At 48.9% G+C, this 21,089-nt stretch overlaps 1 protein-coding gene across 1 annotated transcript in view; it reads right to left on the minus strand.

Annotated features, from left to right (window-relative positions):
* Positions 1–21,089, minus strand: part of LOC119383815 (solute carrier family 13 member 5-like) — a 50,776-nt gene that overhangs the window by 21,603 nt on the left and 8,084 nt on the right. The window contains exons 4-5 of the mRNA XM_037652106.2: positions 17,472–17,570; positions 16,435–16,615 (exon numbers count right to left, since the gene is read on the minus strand). Coding sequence (XP_037508034.1) covers positions 16,435–16,615; positions 17,472–17,570 — 280 coding nt within the window. The remainder of the gene's footprint in view (positions 1–16,434; positions 16,616–17,471; positions 17,571–21,089) is intronic.

The raw sequence follows: 21,089 nt of genomic DNA on the forward strand, positions 1-21,089 counted from the left end.
TCAGGTATGCGAGCATTTGATGCTAGATCGGTTATTACCGCGTGTTCCTGTCCTGTTTCTTTACGGCGCGTGTAGTTGTGTAAAATAAGCGCGAAGCTGTACGCAGTAAATCGCACAGTTGGTTTAATCGTACAGCGAGTTGACTTCCGTGCGTGATCGCAACGCTGGCACTACATGTTTTCATTTCGAACGAAAACTTGTGCACGTTTACTTATTGCAGTTTTTATGTGTTCGCCTCTAGCTGTCGTCTCAGCGCCTGATAAGTGGGGCCACCTGTTCCTGCAAGGCCGGCAGCGAAGGCGCCTGCAAGCACGTCGCAGCGGTAGCACTCGAGCTCAATAACTTAGCCGATGCAACGTCGTCAACTGACGTGCCTCAAGTGCTCCCATACCTGGCCGTCTTCACTGTTGTATAAAACAAATGAAACACGCGAAATTCGCTTTAGACCCCAGCTCGACGCCGCCAAAGAGGACCGAACTTACCCCGCTCGCCTGACAGCTTGTATCCAACGTTGCCTCCGTTCTTGCTCGTATGGTTTCGCAGGAAAGACGTAGAAAGATATATCACCTCTCATTCCTACGTAGTTATGACACTTATATACGCTGCAGTAACCGTCGGCCTCCATTTTGTTTTGTTCGGCGTTCAGTGCCCGCACCGCCTTCGCTAGTAGCCATCCTTGTGCGTGTCGTCCGCGGGAGCGGCTGAGAAGTGCGCGCTTTGACCGCCAGGGCGGCACGGAAACTCCAGCGCTGGTTCCCTATGCGAGCGCAGCTGTCGCGCCAGACTTGATGGCGCCGGCGACATCGCGAGGAGAGAGCATGACGATTGCTGATGCCGAGTTTGGTCGGCTCAGTTAGCGTTCCGCTCCAGCGTGCGCTCGACCTTATTTCTTTGTAACGCGCTCATGCTGCGGCGTTTGCGCGGTTTTTTATCTTGCGTGCTTGTGTCGCTGGCGTTCTGCGTAAAGAAGACAAAATTTTGGCGTGGAAGTGGAAATGAATGTTCGATTCAATAGCAGTGATTTATTAATTGAAGTTGCAGACTACTTACGGCTATATAACTGACACTCTGTCAGTGCTGTCTTTTTTGTTGTTGTTGTTGTTGCAGTTGCTAGAGAAAATGCTGTGAGGTCCTGTGTCTTCTCTTTAATTTCAGGAATATGGCATACTGCTGCGTACCCTTCTGCAAGTCGAATAGCAAAAAGAAGCTTGGGATGCCTGTAAATCATTCCGTATAGAAGGAAGTGCCTGCAAATTGTTAATAAAGGAAATATAAACAAAGTGTCCCTAATGGAAAATTTGAGTGCTGCTGTACGTGTGTTTTCATTTCGCTATATGTTGTTACACCGAAGGAAAAAATGCACAAAGGAAGCAAGCACCGATACCTGCTCTTTGCGAGACTGCTTCCAGACGGCTTCCGTCGCACGCCTTAAATCTAGCTTACAACATTATCAAAATATCTACTGTGGGCTCGGGGCCAGTGGTCGGCCAAAGCCCTCAGAGAACACGTAGGCGACAAGAAAAACGCGTTTAATTTACGGAGGCCCGGCAACGACTGATCGGTCTTTAGCGGCAGGGCGAGCGCGAGCCCCGGGCGTCATCACGCCCAGCCTCGTCATCGTTCTTTTTTTTTTCTTGTCCTTCGCTAGCGTGCCCATACTATACAGCCCGCAAATTTCGAAGTATAGTAGGTTTCTAGCACATGCGGATCTCTTGCAGAGGCATCGTTTTTCTAAGTGCTGTGATAAAGGCGGCGCAAATCTACAGCAAAAAAAAAAAAAGCCCATTTGAGAATCGATAGGCCCCGGCATTTACTTGGCCTCTCGTACACCTTGACCAGACATTTACAAATCAGCGCGCGGTTAATAAAAGCGCAAAACCATTTTTTCCTCGCCACATGCAAGCTGCGCCAACAGCGCGGCCGATCCCAAGAAAGAGCGCCGCGGTGCGGAGAAAAGAGCGCGCCACGCCCACCTCGGGAAATACGCTCTCCCCGTGCGATTCGGACGGCCGGAGAAAAACCAACACCACCTATACTCGGCGACAATTATCTTGGCATTGGAGCGAAGGCTACGGAGGCGGGGCACTCCGCACATTTGTGTTACTACGCAAGTAGTTCGGCCATCTTGCAGCGATTTCAGTTCCAGTTTCGGTTTCGCTTGCTCGCATCGCTAGAGCGTTTAGCACACCGCCTGCATGCAGAATGGGAACATCAGTGTCGTAGATGCATCTACTACTGTACTGTATATTGTCACAGGTTTTAGTTGACGAAGGCAGCAGTGGGCGTGTCGAAGATGAAATTCTTTATTTGGCCGAACTTGGTGGCCGGGAAACGAGTCATCAGAGCGTCGTCTGTCAATAATTCTGACAAGTGGTAAAGCGTGTCGGCTTTATACATGTTCTATCGAATGTTCCAGCGTTATCGCTGGTGGCCACGTAATCTCTAGACTATTCGCGTACCGCGCGCAATCTTAACGGAAAGATCTAAAACAATCGTGACGCTTCCGGAACACCGCATCGTGGTTTGCGCGGAGCATTTAAACAGTCTTTGCGGGTGAAGTCCGAAGACAACAAAAAAAGACACATGGCAGTATGATGAACGCCGCCAAGCGCACACCGCAGCCAGAATACGGTGTTTCCTCGATTGTCACGCGATCACGATTGTGACGCGAGGGGCGACTTTAGTAGCAAAAATTTGGAGGAAAAGATCGCATTGTATTCGAATAAATACGGAATGCAAGTACCATGATGCCGCTGAATTGGATTTAGATTTAAGGAGAGCTCACGCTTAATTAAAAAGAGGCTGACGCAGAATATTTTATCAAGCTTCGCTGGTCACACACCTTCATAGAGCGTAGTTTCTCGGCCGTAGGTATTTCATTGCGCATGAAGCAGCTGTGCACTTTGCGCCGCAATGCTGACAACGCAAACGTGTAATAGCGCAGCAGCTGCGTCTTGCCGGTGATGCGCTTCTCGGTTTGGCCCGAGAAATTCAATTTCTTGCGCTTCGGGGAGGCAAGTTGGGCCCGCAGAGCTTCAGCCTTGATACGCTTAACTGTTCGCTCACTTACTCCGGTGAGCTCGGCGACAGTCCGGCACACTGCATTTGCAGACGAGTCACACTGACGGCGCCTCACTCTAGCGATGACATTGCAGATAACTTGCGTGGTCTGGTTTGATAGCCACTTTCTGTCACATTTAGAGTACAGCTTCTTCGGGAGAACGAAACGGCGAGTTGCGGCCGCACACGGTTCAGGCCAACGGTTCAGGCGACATCGCAGACGCCATGTTTACTGAGACTCTGAGAGAGCAGGCGTGAGGAAAATGCAGTGCAGGCGTGAGGAAAACGTGGGTGCTGTCCAAAAATAAAGACAGAAACAAACTTGAAGTTACAATAACATTTTTCACGAATGGCTTCCCATACTCGTTCTCTTTTTATAACGAAGAAATCTTTATTTATTCGAGCTAGGTAACTTTTCGAATTAGAAAATAAATATAGGTACTATTTCTGGCGCGCGCGCATGCAGGCACTTTGGCTCTGTAGCTTCCACAGTGGTGCCAAGAAAAGTTGTCGCCGAGTATAGATAAGTTCAGGCCTCTTCACTCCGGCGCGCCTTCGTGTGACGTCATTCAACTTTGCCCGAGCCTCTCACGCCAACACCACCTAGCTCACGCCGTACCAGCAGCGTTTCGGCGTGTCCGGGCATGTTGACAGGCAAGGAGGAGGGCGACCTCTCTCGAGGAGAGCGAGCACCGTGGCACCGTGGTAGCCCGTAGCTTTGCGGCAGAGCCGTAAGTTGTCCGAGTGTCCGACAGGTGGCGGCAGCCGTGACAATTATTTCACTCTGTCGTTGAACGAGACCACGCGGCCACGCCGTGCGCGCTGTTCCGTGTTGCAGTTACCGCTTCCGCCGAATTTATTTTGTTGACGAATGTATCCTGAGACATGGGGCGGTATTGTGTACCCAACTGTCGAGGGAACTATGACAATGGTCCGAAAGTCCGCTTGTTTTCTTTTCCGAGAGACGCTAAGCGAAGAGCGGAATGGCAGCGGGCTGTGCGACGGAGCGACGTCGACGTGAGGCTGTTGAAGGACCCCAAGGTAAGATGCATCGAGCGTACCCCTTCAGAATTAACGAGATTTCTCGTAATTATCCCAGGAGATTCTAATTGGTGTTTTTTTTTTTTTTGTTCCGGTCACGCGCAGGTTTGCGAGCGTCACTTCAAGTCGGAACACCTGCGCACAACGTCAACGTATACGGACTGCGATGGACGAACCATTGAAGCTCCTATGAAGTTGACACGGCTGACTCCAGACGCCTTGCCTTCCCAGCCATTTTTCCAGACTGCCCTTCGTATATCTCGAATTCGCGCACGTCGCGAGAAGAGCCTGAACTGAAAAGGAAGCGGACTGAAAATGAGCTACTCCAGAAAGCCATACACGAGTCCCAAGCAGCGTTTGAAAAAGAAGAAAAACAGTACAAAGTTTGTAATCTGGGTGAACTGATTTCTCGGGTTAACGAGCGTCCAAATAAGAAGTTTTGGTGTACAACAGCCTGCGAGACGTGCCTCATCGTCGCCCACATCGAACCGGCGTTGCAAGCTCCGGAGATGCTTGTATCTGTGGTGGTTACAGAGGATCTGTCCGTTTCCGTGTATTTTAAGTGCGCTCCGTTGGTGTCGGATGATGTGTGCATTCCTGACGAAGTCCGTGATGTCCGTGTGCTGGACAACCTTCTAGACAGCGTGGAGCGATATTGTGAAAGAAGGCCCGTCAACAGGAGGACAAGGTGGGAGGAGTGCTTAGGCTTGTTTTATCCTTGCTGGATGACATTTGTGATGATGAGCTGCATGATGATGAGAGGGCTGACGCACTAATCTTCCTGAAGGAGCAGTGCAAGCTGCTGACAAAGAAGAGCAATGGCGTGCGGTATTCTGCAGAGCTTTTAGTTTTTAGCAGTATATTGCACACAATTTCTCCACATGCCTACAAGTTTTTTCGCCACAGCAACAAGCTTGTCTTGCCGCATGACACTACCATCAAGCGAGTTTGTGCTGCACATGATGTGAGCCCATCGAAAGAGCAGTGCGAAGAAGGTTTTCTGAGGTACATTAAGCGCAGAGCAACCATTCTGAAGCCTCATGAAAAAAATGTGACTGTCATGCTTGATGAAATACACCTGCAACAGTTTTTTGAATATAAAGGTGGCTGCCTAACAGGGTTTGCTGCGCATTGTGCGGAACCAGCAAAGACAGCGCACGTGTTCATGGTACAGTCTTTGCTTTCATCTTATAAAGATGTTGCTCATATCCTTCCGGTAACTCGTATCACAGCAACGGAGCTGCATGATGTTCTAAAGACACTAATCATGAGGCTTGAAAGTGCTGGTCTGCATGTTGTTGCGGTCGTAACAGACAACAATGCCATAAACAGGAAAATGATGTCTCTGTTTAGCGAGCAAAATGAGCCAGGGATTGTTTTTCCTCATCCTGCCAACCCGCAGCAGCCATTGTTTCATGTTGTGGACACTGTTCACTTGCTCAAGTGTATACGCAACAATTGGCTCAATCAGAAGGATGATGACAAGTCGTTTTTGTATCCTCCTTTTGAAAGCTGTGGAAGTGGTGAGGACCAAAAAGCTTCGTTTACTTTTTTGAGGAAGCTGTACCAGGGTGAACAAAGCAAGCTTGCAAAGGTTGCCTATGGTCTGAGCTATAAAGCACTTTATCCAAGCCACCTAGAGCGTCAAAATGTGAAATTGGTGTTGAAAGTTTTTAACAGCTTTGTGTCATCAGCTTTGTCACTTGAAGCGCAGAAATTGCATTTGGCTGCACTGCAGGAAACGGCCACCTTTATTGATTTGATTGTCAGGTGGTGGAGCATTGTAAATGTTAAGACTCCAGAAAAGGGGCACAGACTACGTGATGTTTATCAGCAGCCTGTGAAGGATATGTCTTGTTTGCAAGTTCAGTACCTTGATCAGTTCATTACCTGGCTTGACAGGTGGAGCCGGAGGGGAACCACGGCTGGAGGTTTGACAAAGGAGACCCACTTTGCTCTCCGGCTAAGCACGTATTCATTGATTGAGCTGTCACGGTATTGCCTTGATGAGCTGGGCTTTAGGTACGTCCTTTTGGGGAAGTTTCAAACAGATTGCCTTGAGGCCAGGTTCGGGAAGTACCGCCAAATGTGTGGATCTCACTACAATGTGTCAATCACAGAAGTATTCGAAGCGGAGACAAAGATTCGCTTGCAGGACACTTTAAAGCTTGAAGACATGCCGCTGTCATTGGCACCTAAGGAACAGGAGCTTGATGCCGAGATGCTAATAGCAAAGTATGCCATCAAACTCACCCAAAGCGACCTGAAGGCATCACAAACTGACGTGCCTGCGTTGGCATACATTGCAGGCTATTGTGCGCATGCTGCAATTAAACGTCAGCCATGTGAGGATTGTCAGTCACAGCTCATGATCACTGACCGAGAACTGCAGCAAAGTGAGCACGTACTCATTGACAGCATGAGCAGAGGCGGCTTGAAGTTTCCGCAGCCTTTTGTTGTTAATGTTGTTCTTGGCACTAAGATAGTATTAGAGCACCCTTGTCAGTAAGGAACAGGAGCAGCGGTTTCATGCAGAAGCCAACCAAAGGATGGTCCTCTTGAGCATCATGCAGTTCCTACTAAGCGATGGCGAGGAGTTGGACATGTGTGCAAGTGGCCACCATCCAGATACCGTACTCAAGAACATTCTAAAACCAGCTGTCAACACGCTTCTAAAAAACTATGTCGCTTGCAGGAATGACAGTGTCATGAAAGAAAAAGCCTGTACAAAGCAAAGAAAGTTGCTAACGCTACAGTAAACTTTGCTAGTGGCCCCTTAGCTAAAATATGAAGCAAGCTTTACTAATTGCTAGTTTTTTTTAAGCTGGCCGGTTCGTATTTTCTTTTTGTCCCACAATGTGAATATGGCTTTGAATATGACTGTTCCAAATGCTAAATGTTTGTTCCTTGTGATACACTTTATACATTGTAATAAATACTCCAGTAGCTAGTTTCTTTCGTTCTAAGAGCAGTTGTGTTTTTCTGTTTGCCCCATAATGTGATTACGGCTGTGAATATGACTGTACCAGATGCTAAAAGTTTTTCACTGTGATAAATTTTGAAACATTATAACGAATAATCTAGCGCCTTGTTTTTTTTTTGCTTAATCTTGTCAGTTTCGGTTTTTGTGTTGCACAATGTAGTCATAGATGTCAATATGACTGCTAAAAGCTGGAAGTTCGTATGTTCCTTGTGATACATGGTACTTACATTGTAATAAATATTTTGCCAGGTGCCCGGGACTTGTGTACGTTTCTTTTAAGTGCAATCTGAAGCAGTTACGTCCGCCGAGATGGAGCGGAACAGCACTATTTCATCTTGATGTGAAATAACGTTCGTTCAGAAATTTTATATTCTATGCCTATATCGCGGCAATGCAGAAATTAATGTTTTACTCATCTGTAGTGGCCGCCGCGCGGGAAGCGTCCGCGCCGCAGCGGCTCGCGCGCGCGCGCTTCGACGGGCCAGGTGCGTGACGTCACGGCGGCAGTGAAGAGGCCTGAACTTATCTAGGTGGTGTTGGAAAAACCCGCCGCGCGTACACCATCTCGGAGGCCATGCACGTACGCCCGTGTATATAAGTAACCACCGCCCAGTTGCGCTGACCTTACACCTGCCTGCGGGGACGCCGGCGGTTCAGAGGCCATGGAGTCTGGATTGCCGCGTCCTCAGACTTTCAGACAGCCCAGAGTTGTCCCGAGCACTACACGTATCACTATGGCGCAAATCCCACTGACTGGGATCTCTAAGAACAATGGCGTCACATTGCAGTGCGTCGGGCTCGTGTGACGCAGGACGCTAACGTTTTAATGCAGAAAATCCGCATTGGCCACTGAGACCCTTGCCCCTCTCCCGTCATACGTGCATAGCAAGCAGTGATATACTCGCGGACAACTTTTCTTGGCAATAAAGGGAAAACGCAGGGGGGGAGCGTCTGAGATATATGCTACGCGAAGTAGTCGGTTGGCTCGCCTCTCGTAACGCCGTGGAAAGTGATGGCTAGCGTTGCACTTCGACACAAACGCTGCTTAGCGTCTAACGTACGGGTAAAAGGCGTGACTTCTTCACGCACGCAAAAACGCAGAGTGACAACATATAAAGTAAAATAAATGCAAACATTTCCCTTGTGTGCGCTGCGTTCCGTCTCAAAAAGCGACACGTACAAAATGAAGTATTTTGTATATCTCACGCAGAAAATACGGACGCACTTGTGGGACTACATTAATTAGCGGTAGGATACGTGCATTGTGGCTCCGTAGCCTTCGCTTCATTGCCAAGAAAAGTTGTCCGCGAGTATAGTAGACAGGTACCAGCGTATCATGCGCGCCTCTTCACTCTCGGCGGCAGCTTGGCGCTGTAGACGTGCGCCATGTGCACACCCTGAGGTCCTCCGGGATGCACGCCAGGCGCTCATCCGTCCGTGCGGCTCGCCTGCACACACGCTGCAAGCTATAGCTCAAGCCGCAACTGGCTCACGCGACTTCCAGGCTTTCACGCGCCACTTTGAGTTTGTGGCTCAGTCAGCTACTAGCGTAAGTTCTGCCGCAGGGGGTTCTTTGCACCCCCTCTTAGAAGATTTACCCCGTTACTCCAACGCGGATTCTAACACTCTCCTATCGCCACCATCGGATTCTGAAATCAAAGACGCTTTAGATGCAATGGAATAGGGTCCGGCCCCTAGACCCGATGGCCTCCCCGTCGAGTTCTACATCGAGTTTTGGCCCATTACTGGCCATTCTTGTCGCGTGTCATCAGGCGCTATTTCCACGATCTTTCCCTCCCGCACTCTTTCCGTAGCGGCCGTATCACACTGATACCCAAGAAAGACTCCCAATCTACGCGACCCGAAGTTTTGCGCCCCATCACCCTTCTCAGTGTTCTCACTCCTCGCTAACATTCTGGTGCGCCGCATCAGTCGTCTCTTCCGTCGCTAATAGCTCCCCACCAAGTCTGTTCCATTCCAGGCCGCGGCATTCATAGTCATACCTGGCTGACACGTGACATAATACAGTACACCACTGGACGATGCGCCCAGGGGTTACTGGTTTCTTTAGATCAAGAAAAAATTTGCAGTGGCTTAGCTCGGCTATGCCAGGATATACGTAGCGTTAGCAAAGGTTCAGCTGAATATTCTGAGCTTTCCAGATTGTCTAGGATCTAGCTTGATTGTCATGTTTACTGCTGCTCCAATGACACACATTCGGCCACATCGTTCAGAACCAAGGAGGTTCAGAACCGGTAGACCTGGCGGCATGGCCGGGTAACGATACCCACTGGTAACGCTAAAGAGCGGAATGTTCTGCTTAACGAGAAAGTTCTTGCACGTTGTACAAACCCGCGCCACGGTTTCACCTCACTCAGGCGCCGCCATTAAACTCAACGTTTCACGCATGGCACTACTTAGCGGCGTCAAGTCTTTCATGTGCCATAGTCGTTCACACACGTCGCACACGTATCCAAACGGATTGTTGACGAAGTCCGTCTCGAAGGTCCGAGTCGCACTGGCGCTTTCGCTAAGTTTCACAGTATAGGCAGTCGATCGGCGAGCCTTGACGTCATCGACGGCGTCTTGTTGTTGCTGATGCAGAGGTTGTCGGGCACGTCGCTGAGCATCCTGGCGACGCCGCTTTGCTAGACGTTCCTCCCTTTCCTCCAGTGTCTCCGCAGCACGTTTAGCCTTCCTCTGTACATTCTTCGTACGCTGAACCGCTAATTGCCAGGCAACTACTTCGGGATCCCATGACATAAGCTTCTCGGCTCTTCTGCGCCGTTGAGCAGCATTTGCGCTCTCCTTCTCCATGGCGTTACACACCTGCAAACGCCAGTCAGAGGCGCTATCAGGCGGCACCAGCGCATTGCCAGACGGCGACTGCACAGCGAAGGCGAATAGCTGCGCGCGCCATGGCTACGACGTCACCCCTCTCGAATGCGCAGAGCAGCAGCGGCGAGTCGCGCACGCTGGCGCCAGTCTGTCTGCCCGGCTACGACGCCACTCCTTCCGCTCTCCACCACCAGCAGCGACGAGCCGCGCGCGAGTGCGCGTGAGATGCCGGCTCCACACTCATCCTCGCGCATGCGCAGCACGGCTCATGATGACCCACGCGAAATCGGCTCCGGCTAGGCAAGTGTAGCTAACGCTACAAAAAGGTTTCGACTTCGTTGAACATACCTATTTATTCAACGTCTTACAAACATTCGGTTTTCCTGCCAAGTTCATCCGCCTCATTCGTTCATTCTAGGTTACAGCCGCCCATTCCAGGTTACACGAGGAGTCCGTCAGGGTTGTCCTCTCTCCCTCGTCTTATTCGTCCTTACCTTAGAACCCTCTTTAAGGGCTATCTAACGAGATTCACATAACCGTGACTTACCCCTCCCTGGCCGCACTGAAGTTAATGTAACTGCCTATGCCGATGATATTACTCTGTACATACACGACGAACAGTCACTGCAGCACGTCCTGAATGCCCTGTCCCTTTTCGTTGTGATTTTCGGTGCTATTTTAAGCTTGTGAAAAAGTCAGCATTTCTTCATTGGAAACCCTGCCGGACGTATTGACATCACGTTGCCTTTGCGATGGTCCCCCACCATGGAGATACTAGGTGTCACAATGCTTTCGGTATACTGGAAAATATCTGGGCAAATATACAAACTAACACAAAACATAGACGCTGCTAAGCACTTCGATTTTCGCCTTTTAGAACGCCGGTACTTGTCGCAATCGGTCGACCTCGGAAAATTTTGGTACTTATGTCACACCGTCAAACCCCCGCTCCGCGTTTCACAGAAACTTCAGCGTTTAATCACCTCGTTCTTTTCGTCTGGTGGTACGGAATTATCGCGCCCCACGTAGGCGCAACCGCGCAGCCGAGGAGGCTTCGCGTTCCCCTACGTGGCCGTTACGGCTTCCATCCTGTCTCTCGGCACTTTATTCCGCGTTTTAAATAATGATGGTACGCCAGCGCAGACACTCGCGCGTTACCACCTGGGCCCATCCCTACGTGTCCTAGTGCCCGCTGGTCCTATCAACTGTGGTCCGCAGTCCTCCCATTTAACGACTGTGTATCGTGCCCTCGTAGCCTTCCACCGCCGTCTAGAGCCTACTCGCCCCGATATTGATGTAGCCGAAGCGAAAGTGGTGGACACAATGGCCGCCCTTGTGCAGCCTTTGGTACTCCGGCACCGGCATGCGGTAATGAGTCGCCCGCGGAAGCACATGGCCGTAGCGGCGTTGCCGGGTAACCTTCGAGACTTTGGCGATGGGGCTGGAGCTTGCTCCCCACTCGAGATCGGCTGCAATGGTGGCAGGTGGTACGCACCTACACTTGCCCCAACTGCGTCATGGTTGAGACCACCCGACATTTTTTGGCGCGCGGTTCATGCTCGTTTTCGTGGACAGGGTGTCCGAGGATTCGTGTCCGGCGGCTGGTTCCCACGAGGGTGCTTCGCGGCACTCTTACTAGCCGCCGGCCTGTTCAGCTTCTGGCGCAACCGCTGCGAAGCCGTCGCTGGGAATTGCCGCCGACGTGCGTTATGGCCGATATTGGGGCGCATGAGGCGTGAGATCCTCGCGCTCCTCTCTGAGGAGATATTCTTCTTGGGGGAGCGCGAGCTTCTGCGCCATTGGTCATGCCGTTTTGTGGCGTTGAGCATGAACGGGTCCAACTTATTCTTTCGGCCGACATGATGCTAGGTCGCATCGTCGGGTCGGAGTTGATGTGCTTGTCTCCTCGCCCTTTCGATCTGTGTTCGCCACCTTGGTGTCTCATGTCCTGGTGAATATACCACCGAGTTGAATGATGTACACGATGGAAAATTATGTACACCTACCCATTTACCCTATTCCCTATTGTGTCACTTGTGAGCTATGTGCGTTTGTTGTTATATTGATCAGACTTCTGCTGTTCACCCTATGCGAAAGTGTTGGTTTTTGCGATGCAAATTAGTGAAAATGTGAATGTATCCCTGAACACTGATATGTCACGCATAATTTATGCTTTGTACATAGTGTAAATAATTTTTTTTCTAAACAGTACGTAAGGAGTTACAAGTAATCGATTACTTGAAGTCAACAACATTTTCTTGTAATATACTCGGTTACTTTTTCGAATCTGCAACGTTCTGGGTAATGCACTTACATTTTCTTGTAATTGATTACTAATAACCAATTACTTTTTGTTTTCAAAATCAAATTATAACCAGTGTTCTACGGCAGTTCTCGTTTCGAAAAATATGGGACCGCTCTGTAGGGACCCCCCATCCAGTTCTGACGGAGCCTATTTTTTTTCACCTTTTCCTTGGCCTTACCTGCCTCGCCTTACCCGAGCGCCAGCAACAGCGAAGTGGGACACTTTATAGTGCACATGGACACTAGCATCGAAGCACCGAGCCACTACGAGCTGGTGCGCAAGGTGCTCCTACGTTATAATACCGCCCTTCCCTGCAGCGCACGCATTGATAATGTGTTCAGTGCAGCAACTGCATGACCTCTTCACGAGGAAACGAAAGAATCAGCGACCACAAATTTGAAAAACAACTCCTGTTGAAAGCTAACGTGCAACCCTATTCACAGAGCTCAGAGTGTCCGCTCATCCTTCACGCAAGCCTCCAGCCTTCTCTCTACCATGCAAGCTACAGTAGTTCGTTGCAGTTTGAGTAAACTTCTGTCATGTGTTACGGGAAAAACATTTTGAAGGAGAGTAACGCAAAAATAATCGATTACACTTCTGTAATTGCTCAGTTACATTTCTGGGGCTTTAAATGATCACTGTAATAAAATATATCTTAAAAGGAAGTAATTTTAATTGTAATCGGTTACCTATTTTCTGTAACGTGTACAAATCTACTGACTGTCATACTTCTTACATACGCCTCTTACTATATAAAAAGAAACATAGATCATCCACCATACGAGTCGGTTTAACACGGAAGTTGAACGTGTCTTGACAATAATTTAATATTTATTGAACATTTATACATGAGCTTCCACAAGGTATGTTTGTGTTTGGCGACACCGTTCGATGCGGCTGCACCTACGGTGACGCCTGGTGGCACATCTCCATCCGGCGACTAACGTAAGTGATCATGATTAAACCTGTGTGGTAGCTGAAATCGATTAGCGTACACCCGGACAAAGCTTATGGTGAATCCTGCGCAAAGATGGTATCAACAAGCACATACTGGCGCAACGACATGCGCTCATGGAAAGCGTCAACATTTCAGGAGAGAAATGGCAAGGTGCGTACTGTCCAGTAATTGGGTAACCTACACCTCTGCTCGTGTATACACTACTACACAGCGCTTCAGGAACGCGAGAGGCAGAATTCGTAGCTCGTGCCGTGAACGCGTGACGGCGTTCCGCTTCCCGCTGGCGTGTCTCTGCCCCAAAGCACTCATTTGCGCGACATTCGTCCGTCGACGTTGTTGCCTTTCAGCGGCACTTAATGCAGCAGTGTTATCTGCTGCATTAACACTAGACGGCGGAGAATCGCCGTTGGTACTTGCGGAATCTTCACAACGTTGGAGACGAGGTAGCACGCTCTTACATGGCGCCAAAGAAAAAGCATGCGTCTGCGCTGCCACAGAGTCGAATCGCCACGTTGCCCCTACAGCCTCGATGGGAGGAGGGGGGAGGTAGAAGAGGAGGGGGTGAATAATAAGCTTTAGTGCAACGAAATGGGAGTGGAAATAGAAAGAGGAATAAAGAAGCTGAAAGAAACAGGTACAAAAAAGCATACCAGAAGCAGAGAAAAAGAGAAACAAGGAAGGCCGCCAAACTCTGCTTTTCTTTCAGGCTTGGCACCACTAGTGCGAAGCTGCCACAATATTTTTCTTATCCTCCTTGGTACCGACCAAGGAGGATTAAAAAAATTAATGCTCCTTGGTACCGAGCCTATCCGTTCGAGCAGTTACTTCCGGCTTCCCGAATATTAATAAAAAGCCTTCATGAAAATAAAAATCGGTTGTTCTGGTTTAGGGTACGAGTTATATTAGACATGGGTGTCGGCAGGGGGCTGCAAAGGGGGCACTTGGCCCCTCCAAGCCAGAGCAGCGCTTACCCCCTCCCCCGCACCCCCAAGCCACACAAGGACTAACCCCCTCCACCCGCCGCGATGGAACACGGTTTTACACCCCCCCCCCCCCAAACACATATGATAGCGGAGCATAGCCTAGAATAAGGGCCAATGAACTGTCCGGATAATGAATGAAAATTGAGTTCATTGAAAGACTGCTAGCAGCGTGCCCGATTACGCTAACGCGTTCTACTCTTGAAGGCTAAACTCAAGAGTACCCCAATTTCGCTTCTTAGGTGCATCTCGTTTTACAGCAGTGGGAATTGTTACGTTCATTTCGGCCCTATTGAGAGATCACCATGTTTTAACACGAAAGTGTTTTATGCTGGGGTCCACCAAGACTTCAGTGACGTATTTCTGTCACGGAAATGGCGTCGAAAAAATTTACAGGATCAGATGGCAAAGAAAAAGGTTCCGTCAACGGGCGTCGAACCCACCACCGCTCTGTCCTGCAACAACACATGCCGGGCACGCTATCCACTGCGCCGCGGCCACAGGCTCTAGAAGCTTTGCAAACGCGCCTTTTATATCTACCACTCTCCCGGTCGGCGGGTTGGTGTTGCCCCCTGGGAGCGGTAAAGTAAAGTAATTCGTTATTGCTGTGGCCTCCGCGATTAGCACCTGCAACGCGTTAGCTCGTCCGTCCCATTCGGCGCGTTTTCAATGGAAGTTTAATTTTGTCAATGCCTTAACACACCCCGAGGTGGCGACCTTAGCGCAAGCGTCGGATAAGCGTCGGCCTCGCTCATAGCATCACGCTAATCAAAACCAAAAATAGCTCTGCCACGCGCGCCTGCCTCACCTGGCTGTAACAGCGTTCACCCGCTCACGCGCTCATCCCGAGAACAATCGCGGCCGGGCTACCGGGGCAGCACGGCACACTTTGCATTTCCCTCTAGTACGGCCGTGGTGTTCAATCACATTTAACAGGCCGCCGGATGGCGACCAAGTTCTGCGCCCAATATATAGCCCAATATATAGTCCAATATGCGACGCCCTTCTGGGCGTCGCATATTGGACGCAGATTATGTCTGCGCATGTTGGCGCATATTGGACGCATATATTGGTCGCATATTAGGCCTGCGAAAGGCATCGGTGGCTTGGCATTGCGCTGCAGCATAGTCATCGCTAAACGCGTGGTTGCGTGCGATATGGAAGGAAATTGAAGAGTGGCGACTCCGTACGAGCTCCTTTCCGGCCCGCTGAGTCTCAAAGAAGTGACAGAAAAAGACACGCGCGATGCGGCAGAACGAAACGTTTGCCCTGGGAAAAGCGCTCCTGAAGTGTTCAGTATATGTGCTTCCTTCGGTGTGCGACAGGATGCGTTTTTAGTTAGAAAGCGAATATCTGCCGCGCTTTATATAGCCTTCAATTTGTGCCTGTGCCACTTCGTTTCCTTACTACAGTCATTATTGTGACTGACAACGATCTGTGTCCTGCCACTTCTTACCAATAAGTGGCTACAAAACTACGAAACTTTGTGTATAGTTGTACAGTTTAGCGCAAAGCAAAGGTAATCGCGCGTCCCAGGGGCCTAGCGGTCCGCTTCGTAACAGTGAAAAATCGAGATATGGCATTCTTTTCACCCTCGCAGGCTGTTCTACGCTAACACAATCGCCCCCACGACGAACTCGGCACGCTTTCTATTTGATGCCGTAGCAAGAGGCGGGAGGAAACAATGCTGCTAAATTGGCCATAGACTTTTCACTCGTTGCGACAAGCGCAGACTTGATCGCTTCTTACTTCCGCGTACGGTAAACAAATCTGATGCTCTTCAGAGTACTGCATGGGGTGGCCCATGTTTTCGGTCTCGGCAGCAATGCCGTTACACACGCCAAATGCAACTTCAGAGTGTCCAATTCTGACCACACCGAAGAACACATATCGCTGAATACCACCAGTACCTGCTACCTGAACCAGAAAAAAAAGACATGTAAATGCGCCATCTTGGGACGGGAGTGCCTTCAGCAAAAAGTGTGAGGGAAGCTTGCCTCATACCTCCACTCCTCGAAAGAGGGTTCTGCGCAGTGGCGCTGTTGTTCTTGGTTGATGCTTGCGCGATAACCTTCAAATCGCGCTTGACTGTACTAACGCTTTTCAGGCTTTCCTTTTTTGGAAGAAACTGTCGTTTTAAATGTCTTCTCAACCAAGGGACCGACAAGGAAAATAGTGCAGTGTCCAGTATTCTATACCAATGCAGATGAGCTGAATATATTTAATGCCTCCCGAAGGAGCAAAAGCCACTGTACGAGTGACCTCGTACCTCAAAGCAGAGTGTCATGGCGCATCCAGCTCCGGCCAGCAGGAACACACCCCAGGGCATGCGAGTCTGGATCACGTCGGCCGAGAGAACACCCGCATTCAGAGAGCCGCGGCTACGCCTCGTAGGAACCATGAAGGCAAGTGACGTCAGGCCCGCCATCACCGTCTCCGAGCGAACCGAGCTGCACGGTGACGTATAGAAAGGATTCCCATGAACGCTGGGATTGGGGTAATAAACCGTATGACTGAAGAAATATTGCTCCTGCGGTGCCACAAGTCGCAAGGCTTCACCATGGTATCGTGTCGTTCTTTGATGGTATCGATGCTGATGGTGCATCTAGGTGAGGATATAATGTGCAGCACTGCTAAGCTCGTGGACACGGTTTCAGTTCCCGGCCATCGCTGCCGCACTCTAACAGGTGTAGCGCCTAAACACCCACGCACATACAGTCAGGTACACATTAAAGGACCCCCATGGTTAATATTATTTCGTGATTCCTCACAATGGCCTGCCTCAATCACATCGTGGTGTTGGCTCGTATCCAGACATCTTTATTTTTGCCAAGGGCACCAACGCGCTAGCGTCTCGATATGCCATCCGACTCTTCACCTTCCTCCACGAACCACTCCTACCTTACTACATAATTGGTAAAGCTCTTGATGGTGCAAATATTTGGCAATCACAGTGTTCCCGTAGATACATATGTCAACAGAACCCACCGTTTACTGATAATGAAAAGCTGGAAATAGCTATATGATAAAAACAAATACAGCTGGCGCACGGACTCATGCCTCCTAAATTGTTGTTTCAGTATGCACACATTTTTTTCAACATGGTTTTACAACAAATGCTAATGATTATCTTTCGTTTGACTGCACTACACCACACCCACCTCTTACTACACGTGTCACCGTGTTATTTCCTTTGAGAAATATATGGTCTGAGCAAGTGGTTTGTATCCAGTGCTGCATATCGCATCAAATGTCATCGCGCACGTTTATACGCCTTGTAAATAATATTACCAGGGAACTGGTTACCTGGTATCGTCGTTAATGTTAATCCAATCCTGGCCGACGAGGGAACAGTTGACGTAGGCCACCATCATAATTATTGCCACGGTCTCGTAAGACTTGTGCCTGTTCAATCAGTAGAAGGGAACAGAGTCAGGAGAGATGTGTTGAAGGAAATACAAAGTAAATAAATGTAAGATGTTCGTGAAATGCAGCATACAAGAACGGAAGCCTGAGCGAGGTGGCTGTAGCGTACATGATGACGATGCTAACAGCTCCGAATCGACGTACGAAAAAGGATGACGTAGAAAAAACATGACTGATCCCTCTGTCATAGAAATCGGTATAACACGAAAGTAAAACGAGTCTTCACAGACGTAGTTGACCGTCTGTTGTGCATTGCTTCGCCCCGAGGGCGAAGCAATGAATGCTATAGCAACAAGTTGTAATGTCACGCGAAGAACGGCAAGCAGCTCGAAACTCGCAACGCGCTGCTCAAGCAGAAAGGACGCACGGAACGAACATACACAGGACGAGCACAAACTAACAACTGTCACAGCTCGACAGTTAAAGCCCGCTGGTCAAATACAAAGGAGGACGCACGAAACGAACGCACAAGTATACACAGGACGAGCGCAAACTGTCACAGTTGTAACCTATTTATTTGGGAGCAGCGCGCTTCTTTTGCGAAAGCGGCCGCTGCAGTGAGCGAAGTGACCTTCGTGCTCTCTGTAACTTCAAAGCAAACTTGCGATGAGAGCGCAAGACGTAAAAGATAAGCGCGCACGCACGAGCGACCACGCCCTGTAGATGCGCACGCTCATCTCAACGTGTGGGGCCACAACCTTTAAAGCGCGCACTTCGAGCCCTTCGCGCCATCTCGCTAGTGATAACGAAAACAAGCTGATGTAACCCGATCTCTGAGTACCGCCACCGGCATATGGTGCATATAAATAGCGCGCCGTTGATCATCCGGCGAAGGATGATCATATACATAGCACGCATTGATCACCCGACGAAGGATGATCAATGCATTGTTCGGGTCGTTTTAGGACATTGCAAGAGGGATCCAGGAAGTTTAGTACCGGAAGCGCAATTTAATTTTTGAATGTTTTTGTTTAATCCTTAAAACGGCGTACTCACAGCTATCAGCAACGGTACCCTTCCGTGGCGTCTCAACATGACCGGTCCATGCCTAACTTCATGAGAAGAAGCCACCATTCATGTCACTGAAATGACAGACTCTACCACCAATCGACGGTGAAAAGGTGTGCTCGTTAATTCAAGGCATGTCAAGATCACCGTAGAGCAATGTGTCGGAAAACTAACGCCGTCAGAAAAACTTGATGGCGTTGTAAATTTGCAGGTCTTCCGTATCAGTTAATCAGCGCGCATGGAAAGCGACAATTTGGTGATATCTCCGAAAGTGATCGTCTGAGAATATGGCCCCAGATTTTCCTGGTCTTTCCCATCTCTTTAATCTCATTCACATGTTGTACTCAAAGGGACACTAAATAGCAAAACGATTTCTCTCGCATTAGTAAAGTAGTCTTCCACGATACCAAAAACAGCACGCTTGCTGCGAGAAGACGCTTAATAAGCGAGAAAACGCGCAAAAAGAAAATACAGGTGGCGACTCCACCTTGGAATTTCCGCACCATTTGCCGTGACGTCACATATTTTTGACGGCGCCTGCTTGGGCCTACGTAGTTTCTAATCGGTTAAATCGAAGTACATTGTCCTCTCCGGGGGCCAGAGACTTGACATAACGAGTTTGTGGAAGTTTCGTCGAGCCAGTGGCGCCAAAATACGTTACATGCTCTTTGAAATCTTTGACGTCACGAATTACAAAGTTCGGCGCGAGATTTAAAAATGAAACTTTGAACTTGGTTTTCTCCTCTAATAAAAACCTATGGTGGTGAAATAAATTACACAAGAGTTCTCCGAGCACACTTTATCAATCTAAACCTATTCATTGTTTCTCTTTAGTGTCCCTTTAAAGCTCATTACAGAAAATTATGAACACTAGCTTGCTTCTGTCGCTTCTAGATAGAAAAAAGTGCCTTCATGTTTTCATCACTTGTGCAGAGAAAAAAAATGAAGTGCTTTTTTTCCCGCTAAGTTCTGTACAAAAGAAGTACTGCGGCATTTTTCACATTGTAATACTTGAAGGTGAAAGCCTGCACTACGCTTAGTGATGAATTCAGTTACGCTATCGGACTCGACTTCTTGCACGACATAACTAGTGGCAGTTTGAGAGACTGGCATTAAATTATCTTAACGTTCTCAGATGATTGCATGATCACCGCCGCCCTCCCTGAATCTTTTACCACCCTACTTTACGTCGCAGTACCTTCGGGGTCGGCCCAGATGTCAGCTGATGCCATCATTTTTTAACGTCGTCGTATGACATCATGATGACGTCACAAATTTTTTCGATCTGTAACGTGACTACAAGCCCTTCCCTCTCCATACGCCGCTCACTCAGACAAGGTGACGTGGATTTCTTGAACTGGTCTCGAAAAGCCTCGCAAAGTAATATTATCTCGGGTTTTACGTCCCAAAACCACGATATGATCATGAGAGACGCCGTAGTGGAGGGCTCCGGAAATTTCGACCATCTGGTGTTCTTCAACGTGCACCTAAATCTAAGTGCACGGGCCTCTACCATTTCGCCTCCATCGAAATGCGACCGCGGCGGCCGGGATCGAACCCGCGACCTTCGGGTCAGCAGCCGAGCACCGTAACCGCTATACCACCGCGGCGGACTAGCCTCGCAAAGTCTCGCGCGCAGTTCTCGCGGAGAGGAGCGCCAACGTAATCACTTAAGGCTTTCGCCTTAATAGGTGGCGGCGGATCTATTCTCCTGCATATTCTGGAGTCGCAGTTGCGCTCATAGACAAACCGCACGCAGTTTCGTGGGAGCCCTTATGACGACGCCACTTGTCACTGTTCGAGCCAACATATTAAGAATTGTAAGTACGTTCAAATCGCATGTCCAGACAGAAGTGCCAACACCTAAGTTACTTGAAGAGACGAAACAAGAGCTTATCCGTCGTATCGTTTCTTCTGTCTCTATCTTTCTGATATCATATTAAGCAGAGTTTTCTGAACAGAAAGATATCTATCCATAACAAAAACGTTTAAAGATAGGTGGTGTCCAGCCTAACGTTAACTAATGTGTTCTTTTTTTAACATCTCTTCTTATCTGGTTAGCCAAATCACTCATGCACAAACATAGTACTGTTGGTGACAGTGTATTGAGAGGAAGAAACAACGTATAAATTAAATAACTGTATATTGTACGAGTTTTTGCATGTCTTTCCTTCAAGGTGGCTAAACCTATAGCTGGGACATCCCTTATACACAGTTTAACACAGCACTATGTGCACGGTTCCAGTATACATGCTTTCACACAGCACTATGTACCTAGCACACCTACATTCTTTCCACTCAAATCTCTTAGTTTACAGTTATACCCCGAGGTAGTAGGCTCAGTGTTGAAGCGTTCTGTTTGTTTGTTTGTTTGTTTGTTTGTTTGTTTGTTTGTTTGTTTGTTTGTTTGTTTGTTTGTTTGTTTGTTTGTTTGTTTGTTTGTCTTAAGTGTACGCCAAATATCCACGCCATCATTAATGCTGCTATTAT

This window comes from Rhipicephalus sanguineus, chromosome 2, assembly GCF_013339695.2.
Source record: "Rhipicephalus sanguineus isolate Rsan-2018 chromosome 2, BIME_Rsan_1.4, whole genome shotgun sequence".
NCBI classification, from domain to species: domain Eukaryota; kingdom Metazoa; phylum Arthropoda; class Arachnida; order Ixodida; family Ixodidae; genus Rhipicephalus; species Rhipicephalus sanguineus.